Source organism: Takifugu rubripes, chromosome 10 (assembly GCF_901000725.2).
Source record: "Takifugu rubripes chromosome 10, fTakRub1.2, whole genome shotgun sequence".
NCBI classification, from domain to species: domain Eukaryota; kingdom Metazoa; phylum Chordata; class Actinopteri; order Tetraodontiformes; family Tetraodontidae; genus Takifugu; species Takifugu rubripes.
In genome coordinates this window covers 6760789-6781796 of record NC_042294.1, presented here as the reverse complement: position 1 = coordinate 6781796, position 21008 = coordinate 6760789, and the positions used below count along the sequence as shown (strand labels likewise).

At 45.9% G+C, this 21008-nt stretch overlaps 1 protein-coding gene across 2 annotated transcripts; it reads left to right on the top strand.

Moving 5' to 3' along the window:
* The first annotated feature begins 381 nt into the window (after window positions 1-381).
* drd3 (dopamine receptor D3) lies at window positions 382-15355 on the top strand. Of its 2 annotated transcripts, none has more exons than XM_029843197.1 (8): window positions 382-1099; window positions 2700-3026; window positions 5755-5867; window positions 8344-8480; window positions 9732-9925; window positions 11298-11360; window positions 12138-12513; window positions 13460-15355. In XM_029843197.1, exons 2-8 carry the CDS (start codon window positions 2742-2744, stop codon window positions 13654-13656), a joined length of 1365 nt encoding a protein of 454 aa, XP_029699057.1. In that variant the 5' UTR covers window positions 382-1099; window positions 2700-2741; the 3' UTR covers window positions 13657-15355. The 2 variants fall into 2 exon arrangements, with proteins under 2 accessions (XP_029699057.1, XP_003967971.2); XM_003967922.2 differs by having other exon boundaries at window positions 384-1099; window positions 12135-12513; window positions 13460-15354.
* The last annotated feature ends 5653 nt before the right edge of the window (window positions 15356-21008 follow it).

The following is a 21008-nucleotide window of genomic DNA, read 5'->3' as shown; positions in this document are numbered from 1 at the left end:
CGCAGCCATCTCTGGACTGTTTGCAAAGCAACTACATTGAGGGTTGGGGAAATGTGTTTCCAGTTATAAATACATACATAGTTTAGTTTTTTTCTTCTATGCAGAAGCGGCTCATTAATCATAAAGTCTGCGCGGAAGGTGATTGCGGAGAACACACTTCTAGTAGCTGCCGCTCATCCACAGATTGGCGTCCTTAATGTTGCACAGTGTGCATAAATGAATAAACGTGAGAGGAATTTTTTGGGCATCTTTTGCATGAGTGAACGAACTATTGTGTGCCGTAAAGTTAAAAAAGAAAAAGAGTTATCTGACTGCAGATGACAAACAACATCATCTTTCTAATCAAAATTCAAATGGACCTGTGCTGCCAGTTAGTATTAAGATTCTCCTCAGCTTTTCGCTCGGGGGTTATTTACCAGCAGGCTGTGATGAAAAATTAGAACGGGTCAAATTTTTAATAAATATACAAGGACGCTTAGACGCTTTACATTAGTTTAAATGCAAAGTGACTTAGAGAATTAGCACCGGGGCAAAGGTGTCTTCTGCTGCAGAGGTCACACTGAGCAAAGATAATAATAACGAGGGGAACAAAAACGTTCTTAATAGTTTTACGCTCCCTTTAATCTAATGTGCCTAATGTCCAGCCCTTTGAACGCTTCCATTTTAAAATGCCAAGGAGAGACGCAGCGTGCACTGGCTGCATATGGGACAACCTTAAGAAAGTTTATAGAATTTTGAATGTCCAGGGGGATTTCGCCCCTTTGTTTGGTTGTGTTTTCCATCGGTAAGAAGGCTGTGCTGCACAGCTGGCGCGCAAAAGCAGCAGAGCCAGGCGCACCAAAGGTGGACGTGTTCAACGCGTGTCACCTGCGCCCACAGAGCCACGGAGCTTTGGAGAGGGAGGGGGGTGGTTGGAGGGCTCCATCGGTGAGAGCTTCTCGCATCCACATTCGCCAGTGCGCCATGGAAGCGAGCGCACCTCCTGCGCGGCGCCGGACAACGATGACCGGATAACTTTAAACTCTGTCGGGACTCTTCGCTTTTTCTGTACCCCCGCTCAATGGCATCTGATGAATTCTTTACCGGGAACCAGTAACAGGTATGTGACTTTGTTGGGATGATGGAGGGGTACCGCCGCGGCCCCCAAACTCACGTTTTTAATTGTTTTCTTTTTCCTTTCTTTGCCAAAACGTTTCTTTCCCCGTGCGCACTGATCGCAGTCTTTAAAAATATGTATGTATAATTCTCCGTGTCACCAACTGGACCGTTTTGACCCCAATATTTCTGGAAGCGGGACTGTTCAGGCTGATAAGGTGCGTCATCACAGGCTTTAATTGGTTTTAAAATTAGGTCTGAGTCCCTTGAATTAAGACTGACTGGCAGTTATGCAAAATACCGCTGCCAATTAATATATACTTTAGAATTTAATTCAATATCATGGACTCATGCAGCAAAACCTGGGCGTGCGTGTGCGCATCTTTACTGTGCCCACTTAGCAGGTCAGAGCTGCACTTTGAGGTTGATAAAGCCCCCACTATCACCTAGTAAAGCAATTATATAGTAGTTTTATCATTTTACATTTTCATTTCGAGTAAATCCTGTCATGACCTGTCAAACCTCATTTTCATTTTATTTTATTTATTTTTTACAATAATCCGACTGTTGCTCTCCGTCGAGGAGACCTCAAGGTGAGGCTGGCTGCCTCTTTTTCATCGCTCCATCAGGTTCTCATGTGCACGGATCTTATGATGCTGGAGCCGAGAGATGGAATCATTAAAAGCCTCTTGGGTATGAGCCAGATCTAAAAATGGTCACTTTTCTCTGCTGCCTTCCCCCAGTTCTGTCACGACAAACTAGAGAGAAGCCTGACCTGGGTGTGATAAATTGGGGTACATTAACAAGGAATCACTGTGTGTGTTAGCAATCGGCTGCTGTTTGGACTCGGGCCAGACGGAGGAGATTGGGAATAAATGAGAGGAAGGATGAGGGAGTGCCAGTAAGACGAGCCCGGGACCAGAGCCAAACACTCACCTCTCAGGGTGGCAGCGGTGAATTATTACTCCCACCAGATGAACTGAACTCCCTCACACTCACAGGCACGCGGCCAGCCCCTAATTAACGTTCGGACCCGTGACATCTGCTGTCTGTTTACGCTGGTTCCGTGAACTTACAGGAAGGTGAAACATGGAAATCCTGACGGGAACGGTCAGAAATGCATGACATCAGAACCAGGAGCGTGACTACCTGCAGTGCTTACCGCGCTGATAGTGCAGGAGGGCAGAAAGCTGCACGTTAAAAGCCATCAGCGCGAACCGCCTTATTTTACTCAGCAGAACCGGGAAGCATTTGCGATGCAAAGCCATTAAAGACCAGACTGCTGCTGCAGCAGCTCATCCAGCAGGAATTAGGAATTCAATTCAACTTTATTTATTTAGCGTCTGTTACAGTGAAAATTGCTTTGAGATGCTTTGCAGAACCCCCTTTCCCCCCAACCAAGCAGCAGTGGCAGGAATGATCTTTTAACAAGAAGAAACCCTGAGCAGGACCAGGCTCACATGGAGGGGAGCCTCCTGCTGGGCTGGGTCAAGGAGAAGGGGAGACAGAGCAGCAAGAGGAACAGACACATTTAGAGACTAATGAAACGTGTCATGGAGGAAGTCACAGCTGCCTTAATGCCAAATTTGATTCTATTTCTGTAGGTCTGCCAAACAGCCCACCTCCCATGTCACTGTTGCGCCTCCATGGCGATGTTCAGCAGCGCAGAGCAGCCATGGAACGACTCCGATGGTCTCAGCTGGGCCGAGAGGAACGGCAGCGCGGAGGCGCCCGTGCAGGAGGAGCGCAACTACTACGCCATGCTGTACTCGCTCCTCATCCTGGCCATTGTGTTTGGGAACGTGCTGGTGTGCCTGGCCGTGCTGAGGGAACGCTCCCTCCAGACCACCACCAACTACCTGGTGGTCAGCCTGGCGGTGGCCGACCTGCTGGTGGCGTCTCTGGTCATGCCGTGGGCCGTGTACCTGGAGGTGAGGATAGAGAGGCCTCTCCTGTCATTGGAGTGACCTTTAAAGCTCGCCTGAATGTGGATTCTTGAGAGAATCCGGCTTTATTGTCCACCACATGGAAGATTTAGATTAATTATGGTTTAATGGTCTTCTTTGGAGACACAACTTCACGAAACATCGAAAACAGTAAACAGTTAACTGTACTTTCCCTCACTCACCGTGAGCAACGGTATTTAGTCGCCCCTGTGCTACAAAACACACATGAAAAGGTTTTGGAACGACACGCTGAAACACAGAAAAAGCTCCAAATCTTCCAGCGGAGCGATCGGTGTCATGGTGGCGGTGACAGCCGGCCTAATGAAGCTCTGCGCCACAGCCACCATCCTAAAGACCCACTTACTTCCTGCTAAATACGAACAACGGCAGGAGAGCATAAGAGCAGCTTTTTCACCAGAGAATAAAAGGATTAGTGTCATTTGGGGCTTATTACTTTGTGTCACTTGTGCGGGTAATAAAGAGACACTAATGATGATGAAAGGTAGTGATGTGGCGCTTCGCTTGTGTTGATTATACGTAATCGCTGAAGAACATATTAAATATTAACAAAATATAACTTCATCAGCTTTGGGGCACTTGGCTGAGCTTCAGAGCACTAATAAATTACAATTTGGCGGTTGTTTTCTGATGAAAACGACTTTTAATTGCTGCTTTGCCTTCCTCTTATTTAGCAGATGGCCTCGGAGAAGGCCTTTGTTTGCTATTAATCTCTGGATTGTTTCGAATTCTGGATCTTTGTTGGCCCACTTTGGGAATCTGTGGACCCATTTTTTTTGTTTGCTCTGCAGCAGATATCTAAGGGGACGGAATGTATCTCCGTCAAATGTAAATTAAGATAACCAGAGAGCCCAGTGGGACTCCATTATCTTATTTACTTCCCATCAAGCTTGTAGAAAGTGTGCGGCATTTCAAATTCCATCAGGGATGATTCGACATGAGATGGTGTGAAGAAAAATGTAGCATTCATCAGTCTCTCTGGGATGAAGACGTGGGATTAGGCTGCATTAATTCACTTTCCCGGGGGAACACTATAAAAGTCTAAGGCAAGCTTGGCGGGGGGGTGGTTAGCTGGTTGTGATCAGAGGATTGTTGGTTTACATCTCTGTAGGAATGCAGGATTATGCGTACCACTTACTGGGCCCTGGGGGGAGCTCTGTGTTTCCAGAGGACGGAGCTGAAATACAAGTGGGGGAGCGAAAGTCACATTTTCATCTCAATTTTCTGTCGGTTCAGCCTCCTGCTGCAGATGTGTAACCACACGATGTGTCTCCTCACCACAAAAGGATCTTGTGTGTCCTTTCATACTTTTAAAAAGCTGAAGTTGTGCAAATTTGTTCATGCGGATGCTTGTTCATCGTGGATGTGAAGTGCTACCACATGCTGCGTACCAAAACCTCATTCTACTGGCAAAGTGGGGGCCCCACAATTTCAAAGGACTGTTTGAAGGCTAAGACCTGGATCTAAGATTGAGATTAATAGTGGGTTTAAGTCATGGTTAGAGTTAGGGGATTAGTTGGGATGGTGACCATTAGGGTAAGGACTAGATAGTGCATTTGTCCAAGAAAGATAGTAAGGTGAGGATGTGTGTGTGTGTGAGAGAGAGAGAGAGAGAGAGTGTGTGTGTGAGAGAGAGAGAGAGAGAGTGTGTGTGTGTGTGTGAGTGAATGAGTGAACATGATGAAGGTCTGTCACTCCTTTAAAGAGCTGGTTCTTGGATAGAAAGTGCTAAGTGCTCCTTGCTTAATCTCTCAGCTTTGTGCCGTGTAAATCTTGGATGATGTTTACTTAAATCTTTCTTGCATACGTCCACCGTCGCCATAGATACAGTGACAACACAACAAAGGGCCTTTACTTGTGTTTGAAGAGCTCTTTTGACAGTTGGAGCGAAGCCCATCGCGCTGACTTGGATTAGGAATAAATGTTTCATGCGTGCCTTTTTCCTGGGTGAAGGGAGGGAAATGTAGGCGGTGCACGTGTTCTCAATTTAAGAGATTCAGCAGTCGAGCGACGGAGGCTGAGTCCCATTCATCTCTGTCAAACAGCTAATACCAGACATTGTGTGTGTGGGTGTGTGTTTGGAGGGTTGGGTTAATGGCGGAGCTAAGAATTAATGTTAACACCCTTTTGAATGTGACTAAATCCCACGTTTAAGGTGTTCTATGCAGCCTCCACCATGACAGGAAGTGGGCTTTATGCTGGCACAAACATATTTTTGTTATTTTGACTGCCTCAGTTTGTAATTAAAATGTTAATTACATAGTTATTGATAGAAAAACTATTAATAGCTCACAGGACAGTAATTACAGGCTCACTATTTGGCAGGATCTGCATAGCTTTCTGCTAATTAATCTTTCTAATGAGTTTATTTCTTTATATTTGGCAAAAACAGAAACTCATTGAAAACTTTTGATGACAAGGTGCAATTTAATGGGAGGGTGCATAAATATACAGATCTCCCATAATCCATCCGTTAACGGAGATTTCAGTTAACACATTTAAACGACCATAAATCATCATATTTGTTTGCATTTTATGTTCCAATTAGCGTGATATATCGAGGCACCTCTGTTACCAACTGTCACGCACGTTTTTCCTGCCACATGCACGGGGGCCGGCTCGGCAGGTACTTCATGCTTCACGGAGAGGACGAGGAGATGCATGCATGGCTAATGCGGCTGTCTGTCCTGCGCAGGTGGTTGGCGGCGCCTGGCTTTTCAGCCGGCTGTACTGTAACATCTTCGTCACGCTGGATGTGATGATGTGCACCGCCAGCATCCTCAACCTGTGTGCTATCAGCATCGACAGGTGAGTGCACCTGTGGTTACTATGAAGACAGAAGGGAACATTTTTTTCCTCTTCTAATGTCGGGATGAGTGTTTTTACGGTATTTTGATGCAGTTTGTTTGCAGTATTATTGCAGGAAGAACCATAAGAGGATATTATTTGAAAGTTTATCAAAGATGCAGAACCGCCTTTTACATTATTTATTCACCTAGTTCTCATGTTGTGTCACAGTTAATATTTAATGCATCTCTGGAGACTTTGAACTTACAGCCGCCAGGAATCCAGAGTTCAACAATACTGGAGTAAATATGGCATTCAGATTCAGATTCAGGTCCTTTATTGTCCCACACGGGGAAATTTACATCGCAACAACAGCAAGAGCACGCAGAGACAATTAAGATAAAAATAAAATAGAATAGAATAGAATTTGGAATATACAAAGAGGATGTATATTTACAATAATCCAGGTAAATGGATACTCAGCCCCTGTATACCTGTACAAAGTACAGAGGGTGGATACAATATACATATCAGAATATATAATATTCAGATTGTGCTAGCGGGCGTTATGTTTATTGTGCAGTCTGACAGCAGCCGGCAGGAAAGATCTGCGATACCTCTCCTTCACACAGCGAAGGTGGAGCAGCCGCTCACTGAAGGAGCTGCCCAGTGCTGTCAGGGTGTCCTGTAGGGGGTGGGACGTGTTGTTCAACGTGGATGACAGTTTAGCCATCATCCTCCCGTTTCCCACCACCTCCACCGAGTCCAGGGGACATCCCAGGACAGAGCTGGCCCTCCTTACCAGTCTGTCTATTCTCTCCCTGTCCCTGTCCGTGATGCTACTGGACCAGGAGACAATCCCATAGAAGATGGCTGATCCCACCACAGAGTCATAGAAAGTCCTCAGGAGTGGTCCCTGCACTCAGCCTCCTGAGCAGGAACAGTCTGCTCATGGGGGTTCGTTCGGGAGTTCAGATTTTTCCAGGCTGCTTTGGTTATTGTGTACAAAGCTGGATTGCAGCGGCTGCCACAACGGTCCCATGTTATCCCACTGTGTTGTTTATTTTCTTGCAAAATAATTGATAGAAATTTCTCAGTGTTTCAGCGCAGTCTGCAGAACAAACCACTGTTCAATATTTATGCACACTAGATAACTTTCAAAAACTGCTTGAGAGCCCACAGACTTCCAACCACAACGAGCTGCAAATCTGCCATCAGCGAGCCAGCAAACATGTGTTACGTTAGCGTCGGCTCAACAAGCCCTCCATATGTCGTGCTACCATGCTGGCAAACTAGCATGACATTTGCGATTTCCAGATAAATTGTTAAAATTACAAATAACACAGACTTTTTCCATTTAAGAGTTGGGACACATTACAGCATGTTAAGTGGAATTTAAAATAAATAAATAAATTCAAATACAAAATGACATACTGTTAATATTAGATGGTTTCCGAGCAACGGCAAATGGTAACAGAACTGATATCGCATGACATCACCTTTAAGGTGACGGTATCAGCCAAAGGATCTATGATTGAATTCGGCTGTGCACCTGTCTGCTGCTTAATTAAACCTCTGAGCGAAAACACCGTCTGTGTGCTTCCCACTCAGCAAAAGCTAAAGTCAAGAAAGTTATATTGCAAAAATGCCTGGGTATGTAAGTATGCAATGTTGTGGAGAGAAAAACAGGACAGGGTCTTAATTGGAACATCCTATACAGACACATAATTTCCCCCTATGGCAGAACATTGTTTATTTATTTATTTTTGCATAAATGGTGCTTGAATGCAAACCTACAAGAAGTCATTGTCACAAGGGGTGTTGTTTGGTCCCTTCCGGTACCTCCTGAATGATTTTAAGGCAAATGAGTGGCTGCGGTATCATAGTCTGATAAAAGAGAGGCGAGGGGGTCAATCAGCATCACTGATACGCTTCAGCATTTCCTTTCTGACACTTGTTTCTTTAAAAATTCAAAGCAATCACTGGTGTCATAGTCTGCTCCACAATTGGAGGGGAAACTCGAGCCGTGGGGGCCTCGTTGCCAGCATCAACAGGCAGCACATCTTAAAGTGGCGTTTGATCAATAAATGATGATTTAATTTGTTTGGGCTTTTATTTAACCAGACAGTTGCGAGGCAAAGACCGGGTGACGTCTTGGACAAACGTCTGGGCTCTGGGTTTTTTTCCCCCCTTCCCCACACTTTGCTGTCGGCGGAACCGGCGTAATTAGTCTGATGAGGATAAACAAACGTGGCAGTTAGCTGGCTCCAAACAGCATAACATCACATCCACTTTGGGTCGGGGTGCTGAACCCAGTTTTCTGGGCCTCATTATGGATTCATTGTGGGCTGATTAACTATTATATCAAAGCTCCACTAGCTTTACTGCTGAATACCCAGATTGTCTCTAAATAGAAACTCCTGTTTTTGCTGCTCGTTTGTTGCTCTTTCAAATTCTTTTTACATTCTTCACACAGTACCGTCGACTGTCTCCGCAGGTACACAGCGGTGGTGATGCCTGTCTTGTACAACACCACCCATCGCTCCAGGAAGAGAGTTTTTGTGATGATTGCCATCGTCTGGGTCCTGGCCTTCGCCGTTTCCTGCCCGCTGCTGTTTGGTTTTAACACCACAGGTCAGGTAGACGGGATTTGACGGCGCAAAATAGAGATTTACACTTTAAACAAACCTTTGCTGCATGGGGTCAGCACAGGGACACAAAATCGGTTTTACAGTGGGAGCTCAATTCACCAGTTTAGTGGGTCAGAGGCAGTCCTGCAGTGCTCAGCCTGCTGCCTTCTGTCACAGGACCATCGATGTACTCAAACAACCGAGTCAGCAACTCTATTGTATTTAGAATTTCCTTCTTTTGGTAGCAAAGATTAGGCGCAGTACTGGAATAAGATGCATCAAGTTAGAAGAAGAATCATTACCCAGCTAAAGCAGCATTAGAATATCGCGCTGCGGGGATGTGGGGGGGTTAGTAGAGTTCCAGCAGCTTTATACCACTCTATAAAAACCCTGTGAAAATCCCATCAGACCGACGCATTCTTGACACAATTTCAAGTGTATCCACATCAAAAAGAAACCCTGGAACTGGTGTGAAAACTCCTGAAAGGGTGTACGCTGTACAGGGAGCTTCTCTCTGTAAAATGGACAACAACGTCAGCGATGCACAGCTGCACTCGAACGTTGGGGAACGTCACCGGGACACAATGTAAAGCTCCTCGCGATTGATGCGTGCCAAAGGCCTGTGATTGAAGGAATCACGCTGTTTTGTCAGGGGAAAGATGGAACAAAGAGCAGATTGATAACGATGAAGAGACATAGATTCTATAAGTGTCCCAAAAAAAGAAAAAAAACGCCCCGCAAACAATATGAAGCCTGAAACTGGAGTGCTCGGAAGTGTGGGACGAAATCGACCGTGTCTGTTTTTGTTTGCGTCTCTCTGTCTACTGAAGTATGTTGCCGTATTGATTGCGGGTGAGGCGGAAACATCGCCCTGTTCATGCCACGGGTGCTCATAGATGGGGTCTTTTATTTCAAATTGGCAGCACTCTAAGATATCCTGGTATGGACATATCTCTGGAAATGTGATTGGATAATTGTCCCAAGCACTACGGTATTATTATCATGTCAAGTCAAGTCTTGAATTTCTGGTGCAATTATTGTCAGATCAATCATCCCAACATCTGGCAGCCACCTCTCGCTGAGAGCACCCTGCCCTTCCTTGAATATAGAATATAAATCAGGACACATCACCCCGGTGGTCTTTGACATGTAGAGCACGCTCTGAGGTCACGGGTCGGCCGTAAACGATCCGGACCGTCCTCCCGTTTGACGTTTCCCGCGTTTAAGATGCAATTGTGCTTTCTGATTGGATCAGATGACCCCATGGTGTGCTCCATCTCCAACCCCGACTTTGTCATCTACTCCTCGGTGGTGTCCTTCTACCTGCCCTTCATCATCACCCTGCTGGTCTACATCCGCATCTACATCTTCCTCAGGATGAGGCGGAAGAGGATCGCCTTTGGCCAGCCCAGCGGAAAAGTGCAGCCGGGCTCAGCTCCCCCGTCGGCGGTGAGAGATTATTATTTGCTCTTTGCCCTGAGTGAGCTGTAAAGTGGAGGAGTATTTGAGCCTGCTTTAGGTTGGGTTTTGACACATATTCTGTCCAATCAGCATTCTTCTTCAATCCGCTTCGATCTGTCAAACTCCCTGTGGTGAAGTGAGTGATGCAATTATCACCCAAGCTAGTGTGCAAAATGAGATAAATGTGGACTATATTCTATGTACAACAGCAATGTTGGCATCCCAAAAAATAAACAGCTGTGTTTAAACTTTAAAAAGTCAATCATCTTTCCACTTTGTGATGAAGATCAGGACAGATCTCCCTTGGTTTCATTACAAGTCCTCACCCCCCCCACCCCTCTCGCTACTGCACGCTAGCATGAGCAGCTATAAATCACCGCCGTTTCCCCCCTCAGGTCATCACCACAGTCAGCCCAAGAAACCGTGTGTCCATCTCCAGCTGCACATTCACCGTGCCGACGCCACACGGCCATTTATCCATGACGATTCCCCCCATCGTCTACAAGCTCGAAGTCCAGTAGCCACAGTCCAGGCAGCTGAAGCCATTAGCGTCACGGCTAACTGAGCCTGGCTGTCATAATGTGCCGCTGTTCATAATTCTGGGGATGCTTTTGATTCTCGACCGTACTGAACTCATTTTTTGAAAACGACATTTAGCGTGTTAGAGAAAGACAAACCCATTTATCTGCCGAAAGGAACGCGCAAACCGATGGTGGTCAAGCTCAGGGCCATTCCCGTGTTTATTTTTAGCTCCTAATAGGCAGATTCTTTGTATTCCACCGATTTTTCGTACCCGCTCGTTGTCACCTCCCTCGTAATGACTTGTAAATTAGATTTCGGAAACACCGGCTAAGGCTGTCCTTGCCATTTTCCTCATATCTTTGAATTTTTATAGGTCATATGTGTGCGTGAAACCTTGGAATGAAAGGAAAATAATGAATGCAAAAAATGTCTTTTGATTGCCATTCTTGCCATTTTGGCCAAAACTAAATTTAGTTTCCTGACCAGCTGCCTCTTCTACCGCGTCCATCACTCTGGTATCGGCCCCATTTAGATCTATCTCACCAAAGATGACTTTAGCTTTTAGCCACAAGCAAGGAGACACCCGCGTCTCTGCATCTGTACCGAGGCTATTTTTAAAATGTAAATGAAGAGACACTGAGATGATTCGTGTCGATATAGCCAGGAGTTTCCCCCTATTGCTTACAATGGATTTATTCGGCTTCAACCTCCACACAGCGTCTGAGCAGGGAACTTTGTCATGGAACAGGTGCAAAAAACGGAAGCGACAAGAGATGCCAAAAAAAGTTGATTTTTGTCAGGAGTGTTGGCATTTCTGAACTTTTGTCTGGTTTCCTAGGAGACCTGTCTACAGGAGACTCCCAAAGCGAAGCAGGATCTGTCACCCATAAGGATTAAAGTGGTAGGTGTTGCTTGAAGTTAAAGCCAACATCCAGGTCACTGTTTAGATTCTCTGGCTCTAGTTTGGCCGCCTGTTTATGCTCATGTTTACACAAGTCCATCTGTGCTGGTTTCTGCCACGTTAAATGGGACCTTGTCCTGAGTGGGTTCCGGAACCAGCAGTAACATCTGCAGCCCGTTCGCAGGTAATGCCCCCCCGAGTACAACACAATGCGTGGAGGCTCTGAGTAAGAAGAACCCAGCAGCACGCTGAGAAAACAGCTCAGTCCGGTGTTAAGATCGGCTTGAATCCTGTTTGTTGACCTTGCTGTTTTGTGCCTGCCAGCATTTCAATAAACAGGCTGCAATTTCAGGCGAGATGCAAGATATTCACATTGCTTTCACACTGCTTTTCACTGCGCATTTATCATCGGAGAACCTTGACAATCACTTTTTCATTCAGACTTCGTTTATTTTTCCTCCCGCATCTGTCTTGAAAAGCTTTTTGATATCTAGTGGCCATTAGCTGCAATTCCCTGAGTCTCACCATCCGGAGGTGGGAACTTGAGGGTTATCTTTCAAGGCAGAGCATTAGACTGTCATTATTAAACATCCATATATTCCCTGAGAATGGAGTTAGTGGCCAAAAACTGCTGCAACATTATAAAGGAACAGTTTAGCAAACAGAAAAAAGAAGCACAGGTTCAGGATGCCAATTCAGGTTCATAAAAAACATGTTTTTACAATATTTTCACCTTTTTGCTTGTGATAATTATGTGTAATTGGTCCCTGGCAGCAGAGCGTAGAGCTGCCGGGCCCCTCCAAGCCCAGCCTGCTGTCAGGATGCCTGTGGCGCAAACGCCCAAAGACGGGGCCCGTGGAGAACTCCATGCTGCCCCCGGTGGACACCCAGAACTGCTGCAGCATCAGCCACGCCTCCTGCGGCCGCACCGAGCTGGACCTGGAGCAGGAGCGTGGCGAGGAGGGGGAGGAGGTGGCAGAGGGAAGCCAACGCGAGCAGCCCGTCAGGATGAGCTGCGAGGTGAAGGACCTGTCCAACGGGCGGACGCACACCTCGCTGCACCCGGCGTACCATTCCCACACCCTCAACACGCGATTCAGGACCATGCACGCACGGGAGAAGAAGGCGACTCAGATGCTAGCTATTGTTCTCGGTGAGTGAGGAACTTATGTAAGATGATCATTACTGTAAATCAGTCAAATCTCAAAAATAATTGGCCCCGCCAGCCTCCAGCTTCCGCATGCTCCAATTAATGGCCAGGTTGCAAGCGGGCCTGCTTGACTTGGCTCCTGCGCGGCGTAAATCTCAATGGCAAAACCATAATGAGAGGTGTCTGATTGCATTAGCGTTGTCAGCTAGCGATCTGTCTCGCCCACTCCCCTCCTGTTTTCAGCCAGACGACCACGGCTTTGCACTAAAGTTGTGACCCCAATTACAGCTCCTAAAATCAGAGCCTTTCAACTGTAACATGACACTCTTGGCTTTTAGGTGGAAGAAGGTTCCAAACCTCAGAAAAAGAGTAAAAAGAAGAATTTTTGCTCTATTCTAGGTTTTTTTTTTTTAAGTATCTAATGAGGCTCCTTATGGGAGTGTTACAACTTTTCTAAAAATGTCTCTCCTCATTTTTAGAAACATGTGGGGACAAGTCCCAGAAACAGCTGGCACAAATTTAGGATAAGGAGCTCAGCACAATAAAACAGAACACTGTGTCCTCGTGTCGTTTTACTCTTTTTACAATCATTTTATAGAGAACATTGGGACACTTTGTGCTGTCTTTGTGAACTGATTCATATAACTCATCTCTTTCTCTTCGCAACATCAGAAGGGAAGTTTGGTGTTCTACAGTTAGCCCTTTTTGAAAATTTGATTCTGATTCTGAAAATTCTGAGCTAACAATAATAAAGCTAATAATCATTCAAGGTTATTTCCATTAAATGTGACTGATGAGTGATGGAAGTGCTCAACAGATGTGAAGACAGTGTCCTGATTAAAGGCATTCGCGCTGTTAGCAGTTAGCTTTCAGCTCACATTACCAGCACGTGCCTAATCTCCTTGTTTTTCCTCCTTTCCCCATCCCTGTCTGTGCTGCGGCTGTCCAGGAGTCTTCCTCATCTGCTGGCTGCCTTTCTTTGTGACTCATATACTGAACACCCACTGCAGGACATGCTACATCCCCCCCGGGCTTTACAGCGCTTTCACGTGGCTGGGGTACGTCAACAGTGCCCTCAACCCTGTTATCTACACCACCTTCAACATCGAGTTCAGGAGGGCCTTCATCAAGATCCTCAGCTGCTGAGCACAAGGGCGTTCTGGGAGCTCGAAACGGAAATTAATTTTGCAACGCGTGGGTCTCTTTTGCGTAAATGGCACAGGTGCCAAAAAAGGTCAAGGAAGGCGACTATTCGGGAGTTTTACAGCGGCAGCAGTCAGAATTGATAAGAAAAAAAAAAAAACATCACGCTGTGATGTGTAAAGAACGCCGACAATAGAGGAAATGACTTCAAACGCTTCCAACAAACCCACTCTCGCTCTTCTCAGCGGGGTTTGGATGTCCGAACAGTATTATTCCTGAAACAAATGACATATTTTCACAGGCATATGGTCTTACTGATAGCACAACGATGGACGTTTCTGTGGATGTGTCTTGTACAGTATGTCTACCGCTCCTCGGCACAGCTCTCCAGTCTACGGTATTCAGTATAAAATGAAAAGTCCTCAGGAGCTGAGGTGGTGCATTAAAGCAGCTACAAGGAGCCTTTAACCTGAATCGCTGCGACCTACATAACCAGAAAAAACATCACTGTGGGTTATTCTAAATGTCTGTTTCTGGTCTGACTCCCACTTTAAAGTGCCCATTTTTGACAAGCTGACAGGAAGAGTTCATCTTTACAAAATTTGTCATGTTGTCCTGATGCATTTTTATTTAAAGGAGAGTGTGGTGGTGGACGACATTGGTCTGGGATTATGGAAGGAACAAAGAAACTAGTGCTAAACAAAGAAAACGCATCCGCTGAGGTCACAAATCATGAAATGGAGCAAATTCCAGAGTACAAAAGCACATTCAACCATCTTCCTGTAATTTGTATTATGTGTTTTTGGGTTTTTATGAGTAATTCAACATTTCATAAACAATAATTGACATCGCTGGTTATAATACAGCTAGCCGACAGTGCTAATTTAGCTGACTCCACGGAATATAGACAACTATTGACAATATGAAGCTGTCGCCCCCTGGTGGCGTGCAGCCAAAGGCTTGGCTAGCCTCTGTCATTTTAAGTATAATTATTGTAACCTTGATATTGGTACATAATGTCACTTGATGCTTAAAAATGGAGTGAAATGTGATGTTTTATGGGTTTGTTTTTAAGCACCTTAATAAACTAATCATAATCGGACTTCCAGAGTTATCAGATTACTGAAGTAGTCGAGTAAATCTTGAGTATTCGTTGTACTGGAAGGATGCTGTTAAAAGACAGGAATCAATTTCAAGAAACTGCGCATGACTGAAGTATATAAAATGACTTTGCCATCACTATGGTCACGTCACTATTTAATCTTACTTAGACAGCTCATCACGTTGCATTCAGCAAACAGCTGCATCAAAGAATTGGCTGAAATTTACCCCACGTTAAGATCAGGCAGCGGTGCTCATGGGAAATACAGTCCTCATTATATCAAATTCCACCAATTTTGTCCAGATGGGCCACCGTAGCCGACAGAAGATGAAAGCTCCTCATTGTTGCTTTGAGGCCATTAAATTGATCGCACGCCACGGGCCGCTTTATCCCGACGCCTGACGAAAATCACTGCGCGTGGAGTAATTGATGCTCCTCACTTCCCTGACTCTCGCCCTCCCTTCATCATCATCACCATCAGTTACCCGCCAGTGCATGCACAAATCAAATTTTCAAGGGCATTTAATTGAACGGCAGTGGAGGGATTGAATCGGTCCTCGCCAAGGCTCACTTCATCCCCTCATCGGTATTGATGTGAAAATATTGTGCGACGCATGAATTCTTTTGGATTTGACCAAAAGAGGGTCATTCACATCGGAATCGTTTTAAAGTGTTTTAAAGGATATTGTCGAGCATCATTCCCCCCCCCCCCCGCCCCCATGATTGTCATCTGCCTGCTGGCGGCGTCCTTTCACGAGCTTTGCCAGTTGAGCGGGTGTCAACAGCAGCGTTTACTGCAGCGTGTTGTAAATAGAAAATAAAGGAGGGGATGTTTCCCTTGCAGTCATCTCTCTCTATACCCGCTAATGTTGGGTGCGTATTCCCAATGCTGCACAAACAACGCGAGGGGTTCGGGGAGGCCGGAGAGGAAAACATGCAACACGGGGACGATGGGAGGCCCATGGGATAAAAGGATCAAAGATGATCCAGGTAGGAAACCTGTGGGATGGGGTCAGGATGGATGCAGGTTGGAAGAGAGCGGTGGGCTCCCTCTCCACCTCTGACACCTGCTCCCCTGACGTTCGGCGCCGACTTTTTCTTTCCGCCGAGGCTTCTAATGCTACACCAGGTGTGTGTGTGCGTGTACCAGTTTCTTTATGGATTTCCGCTGCAATATGAGATGAACTTAAAGATCGTGATCATCATAAGGTAAACATCAATAATGCCTCCTTTCTCCATGGGCTGAATCAATATATGAGTCAGATGCTGGGTGAATGTATATAACAGCAGCCTAATTAGGATGTAGCTAGACCCAGGTTAGAACTCCACAGGGATCAGAGGTGGTGTTTACTGTTTGTTAATTCAATATGAATAAGAATTCATGTAATTAGAGGCGCGCTTTGGACCGCGGGGTTGCATCCAGCCTTTTCAGAGGTAATAAGTCCTTTCAAATCTCACCCTAAATGAACTGCCTGAAGGCCGGAGGCCGTTTCAGACCCACCCAGAGGGCACGCGGTTTGTGTGTATAAAGTTCCTCATTACATCACGGACAGAGACGCCGCTGTGCATGTTCAACTGCAGCGATGCTCCAAAAAAGAATCATGTCTGCATCTAAATGCTGCCGGAGGAAAGGTCGGCGGGTCATTAAAAACAAAAGAGTTCGTTGCCTCTGGGAGCATATGTGCTCACCCAATTTCATGGCTACCAGCTTTTTTACACTGAAATTCATCTTGTGTGCTAATGTGACATTTGAACCTGAAGGTGACACACACGCACCTGCAGAACATTGAGGAAACGGGTCGTGGCAAGATGTTTTGATAGCGCAGAGGGAATTTTTCATCAAACGTTTGCAAACCAATGATGAAAAAAGGCTAATGAGATGTTCTACAGAAGGCTTTATCTGAAAGGCGGCGGAGTGCGGTTTGGCCCAACAATGGGAACAGTATGGGAAATACTGATATAGCTACAGCGCCATGATTGACAGGCAACTGAAGAATAAAAGCACGTGACCTTTGATGCCTTTGAATCCTGTTGCTCGAGGGGGAAACAATATGAAAAAGACATCTGTGCTCTCGCTGCAGTTCGCATCTGAATCCAGATGGAACAATGCAAACCCTCCAGTTGGTCCCACTCATCTTTAGGTGTAGGACCACAGAGCGCGGCGCGGGTCTGTGCATACAAAGCGAGCTTGGATACGTACCCAAGCTCTGGAGGATGAAAGCGCCCGCTGTATAGCATGCGTATTTCTAATGAGCGCATGCCCGTGCAACAGGGAACAGGTGGCCCGCGGACATCATGATGTAACATGTTTAATCAAACCGGGGTGAACACAGAGGTTGGAAATGAATGAGTCTGGGCGTGAATGAGAAGCAGAGGTCTTCAGAGGAGAGAAAAACGAAAGCCTAGCCTTGCCGCGAAGAGGCAAAAACGTGGAACAAGAACACGTTCCACTGACAGGTCTCCCCGATCTGAATGGTTAAAGCCTTGCGCTTTTTCCGTGGGCGGACAAACAGATGTGATGAGCCCCCGGAATGGTTAATTATGATGGCTAAAGGTGTTGATTACAGAGGCAGCTACGGCAGTTGACGTTCCGTAGCCCCCCGCTCCTCCAACCAGACTAGCCTCCCACAAGAGTGTCAAAGTAGCACCATCACCGCCCTCTCCTCTGTCACTCCCTGTCATTTACACACAAGCTGCTTTTTCCCTCGATGTTATTTTGAGGTTTGATCTTTGGAGAACATAATGCCTCAATGGTGGAGACTGAAGGGCCTTTTTTTAAGGTTTAATGTGTGATGCTCCACGTGTTCAGGAGGGTCGGTATGTTCTTACAGCTAGCAGGCGGTTAGCGATCACAACAATAGGGAACATAAACATTCAGTCCATTTCAGTAAATGTAGAAATAACATGTACAAGCAAAAGAAAAGGTTTGGGAATCAGGGGAAGTGCGAGTCAGGAGGATAATTAGATTTTTGTGCAGGTTTGACAAACTAATTAATGTCTTTTGTGCAGAGCGAGGATATCCAGACTTGGTTTTAAGTGGTTTTAACCGGTTTATGGCCGAACAGTTACAGCAGGTTAATGTGTTCATGCACTGGCATGGATAACCGTGCATGTCGAGATGGGTTTTTTTCCCATTCATAACATTTTTGGAATAGAGCAACATCCAGAAGGTGAAATTAAAAAATGTAAATGAATACCCTTAAATTAAATTCATTTTTCGGGGACCAATTTTAAGTACCTCCCCTGGGGCAGGACCCTCTTAAGGATCCATAAAAATTCCTGCCAATGGTTCAGGGACGGAACCTGCAGTGGAGACCCCCACAACGGCCTCCCGTGGGAGTTCACCCACGACTCTTCAGTGTTGTATAACTCTGCAGCCTTCTGTCTCAGGGTTAATCCGTGTTGATTTTCACTCTCTGCGTGTTAAAAGGCACCAGGACTAGATTGTGTTTGTTTATCACCAGCAGCCTCCACATGCAAATGGCGATACGCTCCTGCGCTGGGTGACTCACGCTCTGCTGCAAACAATCCCTTATAAAGCAAAGACTTCAAAAGCAAAAGCTCTCTGACGTACTTATCCCGGTCCTGCGATAGCGTGCAAACAAGAAGAAGAACGGGGGCCCAGAGAGAGTCCATGGTCTTCATGACTAACGTTCTCAAACAGGATTTTAACCTGATTAGCATGATTAGATACAAATAGTTTCAAGATGGTTGCTGATGAGGACGTATTTTGAAGAGCGTTCATTGAATTCAACAATTAATTTGCATTGTTGCTGTGCCTGGCAAGAACCTGATGAACCTTAAACACTCGCACTTAAGAATCAACACCGTCTAAACAACCGCGCTGGTTTCCAGAGGGGTCCACGTGCTCACTGGAGGGGCTTCATTTTGACACTTAACTAGAGTCTCTCCTGTGGAAGCGCTTAAAGGGCAAATGCTCCATTCCTGTGAATTACCATCACAATGCAGTTGTGTGATTAACATCCCTAAGCCAGGTCTCCACCAAGAAGCTGCGTTTGGAGTTAATGAGCTAAAGTGGGAGGAAAAGATAGGAGTGACATCACAGCTACGCCAATTAGCATTAGTGCGATGGACGGGTCGGGCCCCTGCCACACAGCGAGATAAAACATGGGCTCTTTTTTTTAGTGAACGATTAATTCACACACGTAATGAAAAAAAAAACAACAAAAAAAGGGTACAATGTCCTATCCTGCAAATTCCACTTGCAGATAAGCTGTGCTCTTTAAATAGAGGCACAGATTTTCTAATGTAGCTGGATTGCATAAGTAATTCATTCTATGCACAGTCACAGTGCCTCAGTCTGGACCCTCAGAGCCCAGTACCCCCTTATTCCATCAGTCTGTTGAGCAATTACAGCCAGGCCTCTTGGTTGGAACCGAGGGACGTCTGGATGCAGCCGCCTGTGGAGGGTCACATATTATACTTCCTATAGGCTTCAGAGAAGATGAAGTCTATCAGTGCTGCTTTTATGAAGTCTAATTAAACACTTAGCCGCGATGATTGCTGCGCATTTTAAGCAGCCCGATCGTCATTTGACGTGAGGTTCCTCTTTTTCCCATGGTTTTCAGAATAATTCAGCAAGAAAAACAACAACTGTCAAGCAGATACACGTGGGGGGGACGTTTTTTGTGTCGGCGGGAGGGGCGTAATCGGTGTTTTTGTTGGCCCATGTTGGACGCTGATTGTTGCCGTGGGGGGGGGGCGTCTTCATATTCTGCATCTAAAATTCAGAAATTTAACACGGTAATGAAGAATCAGGGAAAAATGGCGAGCAGAAAAGGAAACGGCTCTAATTCAGAGAGGAAGTAATGAGAAGCAGCATCCAGAGCGAGTGTGGAAGGCAGAGCGATGAGGCGGCAGCCGATCGGGTCGCGGACGGCTACTTGATGAACTACGGGAGTGGGAGCGTCCTTGATTCCATTGAATGGACGGCGGAACTGGCGTCCAAGTGCCTCGTGACCTTAAAATGAAAAAGTGACCGGGCATTCACTGCCGGTGGAAGGAATAATATCAGAGGAATGAGTAGGCCCTGGGAGGTTAATAACCATTCAAAAGGGAAACTTTTCCAGAACAGGAGGGAGCTCAGGTTGCCCTGGCACACATTAGTCATAAAAACAGACGGGACAGCCAAGAATAAATTTTCATTTTTAAATAATCGGTGACCATTTCACAACCAGCTAGTGCGAAAGCACGATGTTAAAGCAGCTGCCGGGCTGCAGGAACCACGGCTCCGATGTGGGGCCACCGTTTGAAATGTTGCAAGAGTTCTTAAGAGGGTGGGGGCGGGCAAAGCAATGGAGATGGCGGTTAATCCTAGATGGAGCGCAGTGGGTGCACGTTTCTATCACACTGAATTTCTGTCCGCTAACCTGGGGCAGGATCACCGTCTGATGACCTTGGAGTAATGAAACAGATGAGAGAAAAGCTGATAAGATAAACAGACGGCGGTGAGGAATTCATCAGGCTGATTACAAACTGAAGAAATCTCTCAGTCGGACCAAAGTTGGTGTTGAAAGCCCCCCATTAGGCTCCCATGGGTGGAGTTACATGCGTCTGCCACTAGGGGCAGTTCACTCAAGACAATCGTGTGTATCCACGTCGTTCCTGAGACAATCACCACGGCAAAAGCATGGATTCCATCAGGTTTCCTCCCAGGTTTTATACACACACGCACGCATTGTTCAGAGACCCTGGATGTGAGTGTGTGATACTTGTTCTTAAAGCCTATTTTTATGTCCTGGGTCAAGTTTTACATCTTGTTTAGCATCTCTCATTTATACACAGCACTGATCACGCTCTTGTTTTTATGCCAATCCCTCCTTTTGAACCGGATTCCTCCAGATTATCAGGAGAACCACAGGTCAGGAGGACAGATTTTAGTTACCACGAGATCGAGAAATGATTTATAATTAAAGCTTTGACAATGTGTACCCCAACAGAGGCGACCGATCGTCTATTCCGCTGGAATTTCCACTCGTTCACTGCTATCGTGCTTATTAAATATGCTGCACCGTGGTTGCACACTTACAACTATCGCTTCATCAACTTAATAAATTGTGTTTTTGCGATCACACCCAAAAAAGAAATTATGCAAATGCGACACGTATATGCAATTTAGCAGCCATAAAACTGCCATTTTTACCCCCAAAGGCCCTGTTGGCTCCCTGAACCAATTGCCTTTTTGTCTCTTACACCACTGCTGTCTTTCTTATTCCTCCGCTCCTCCACTGTC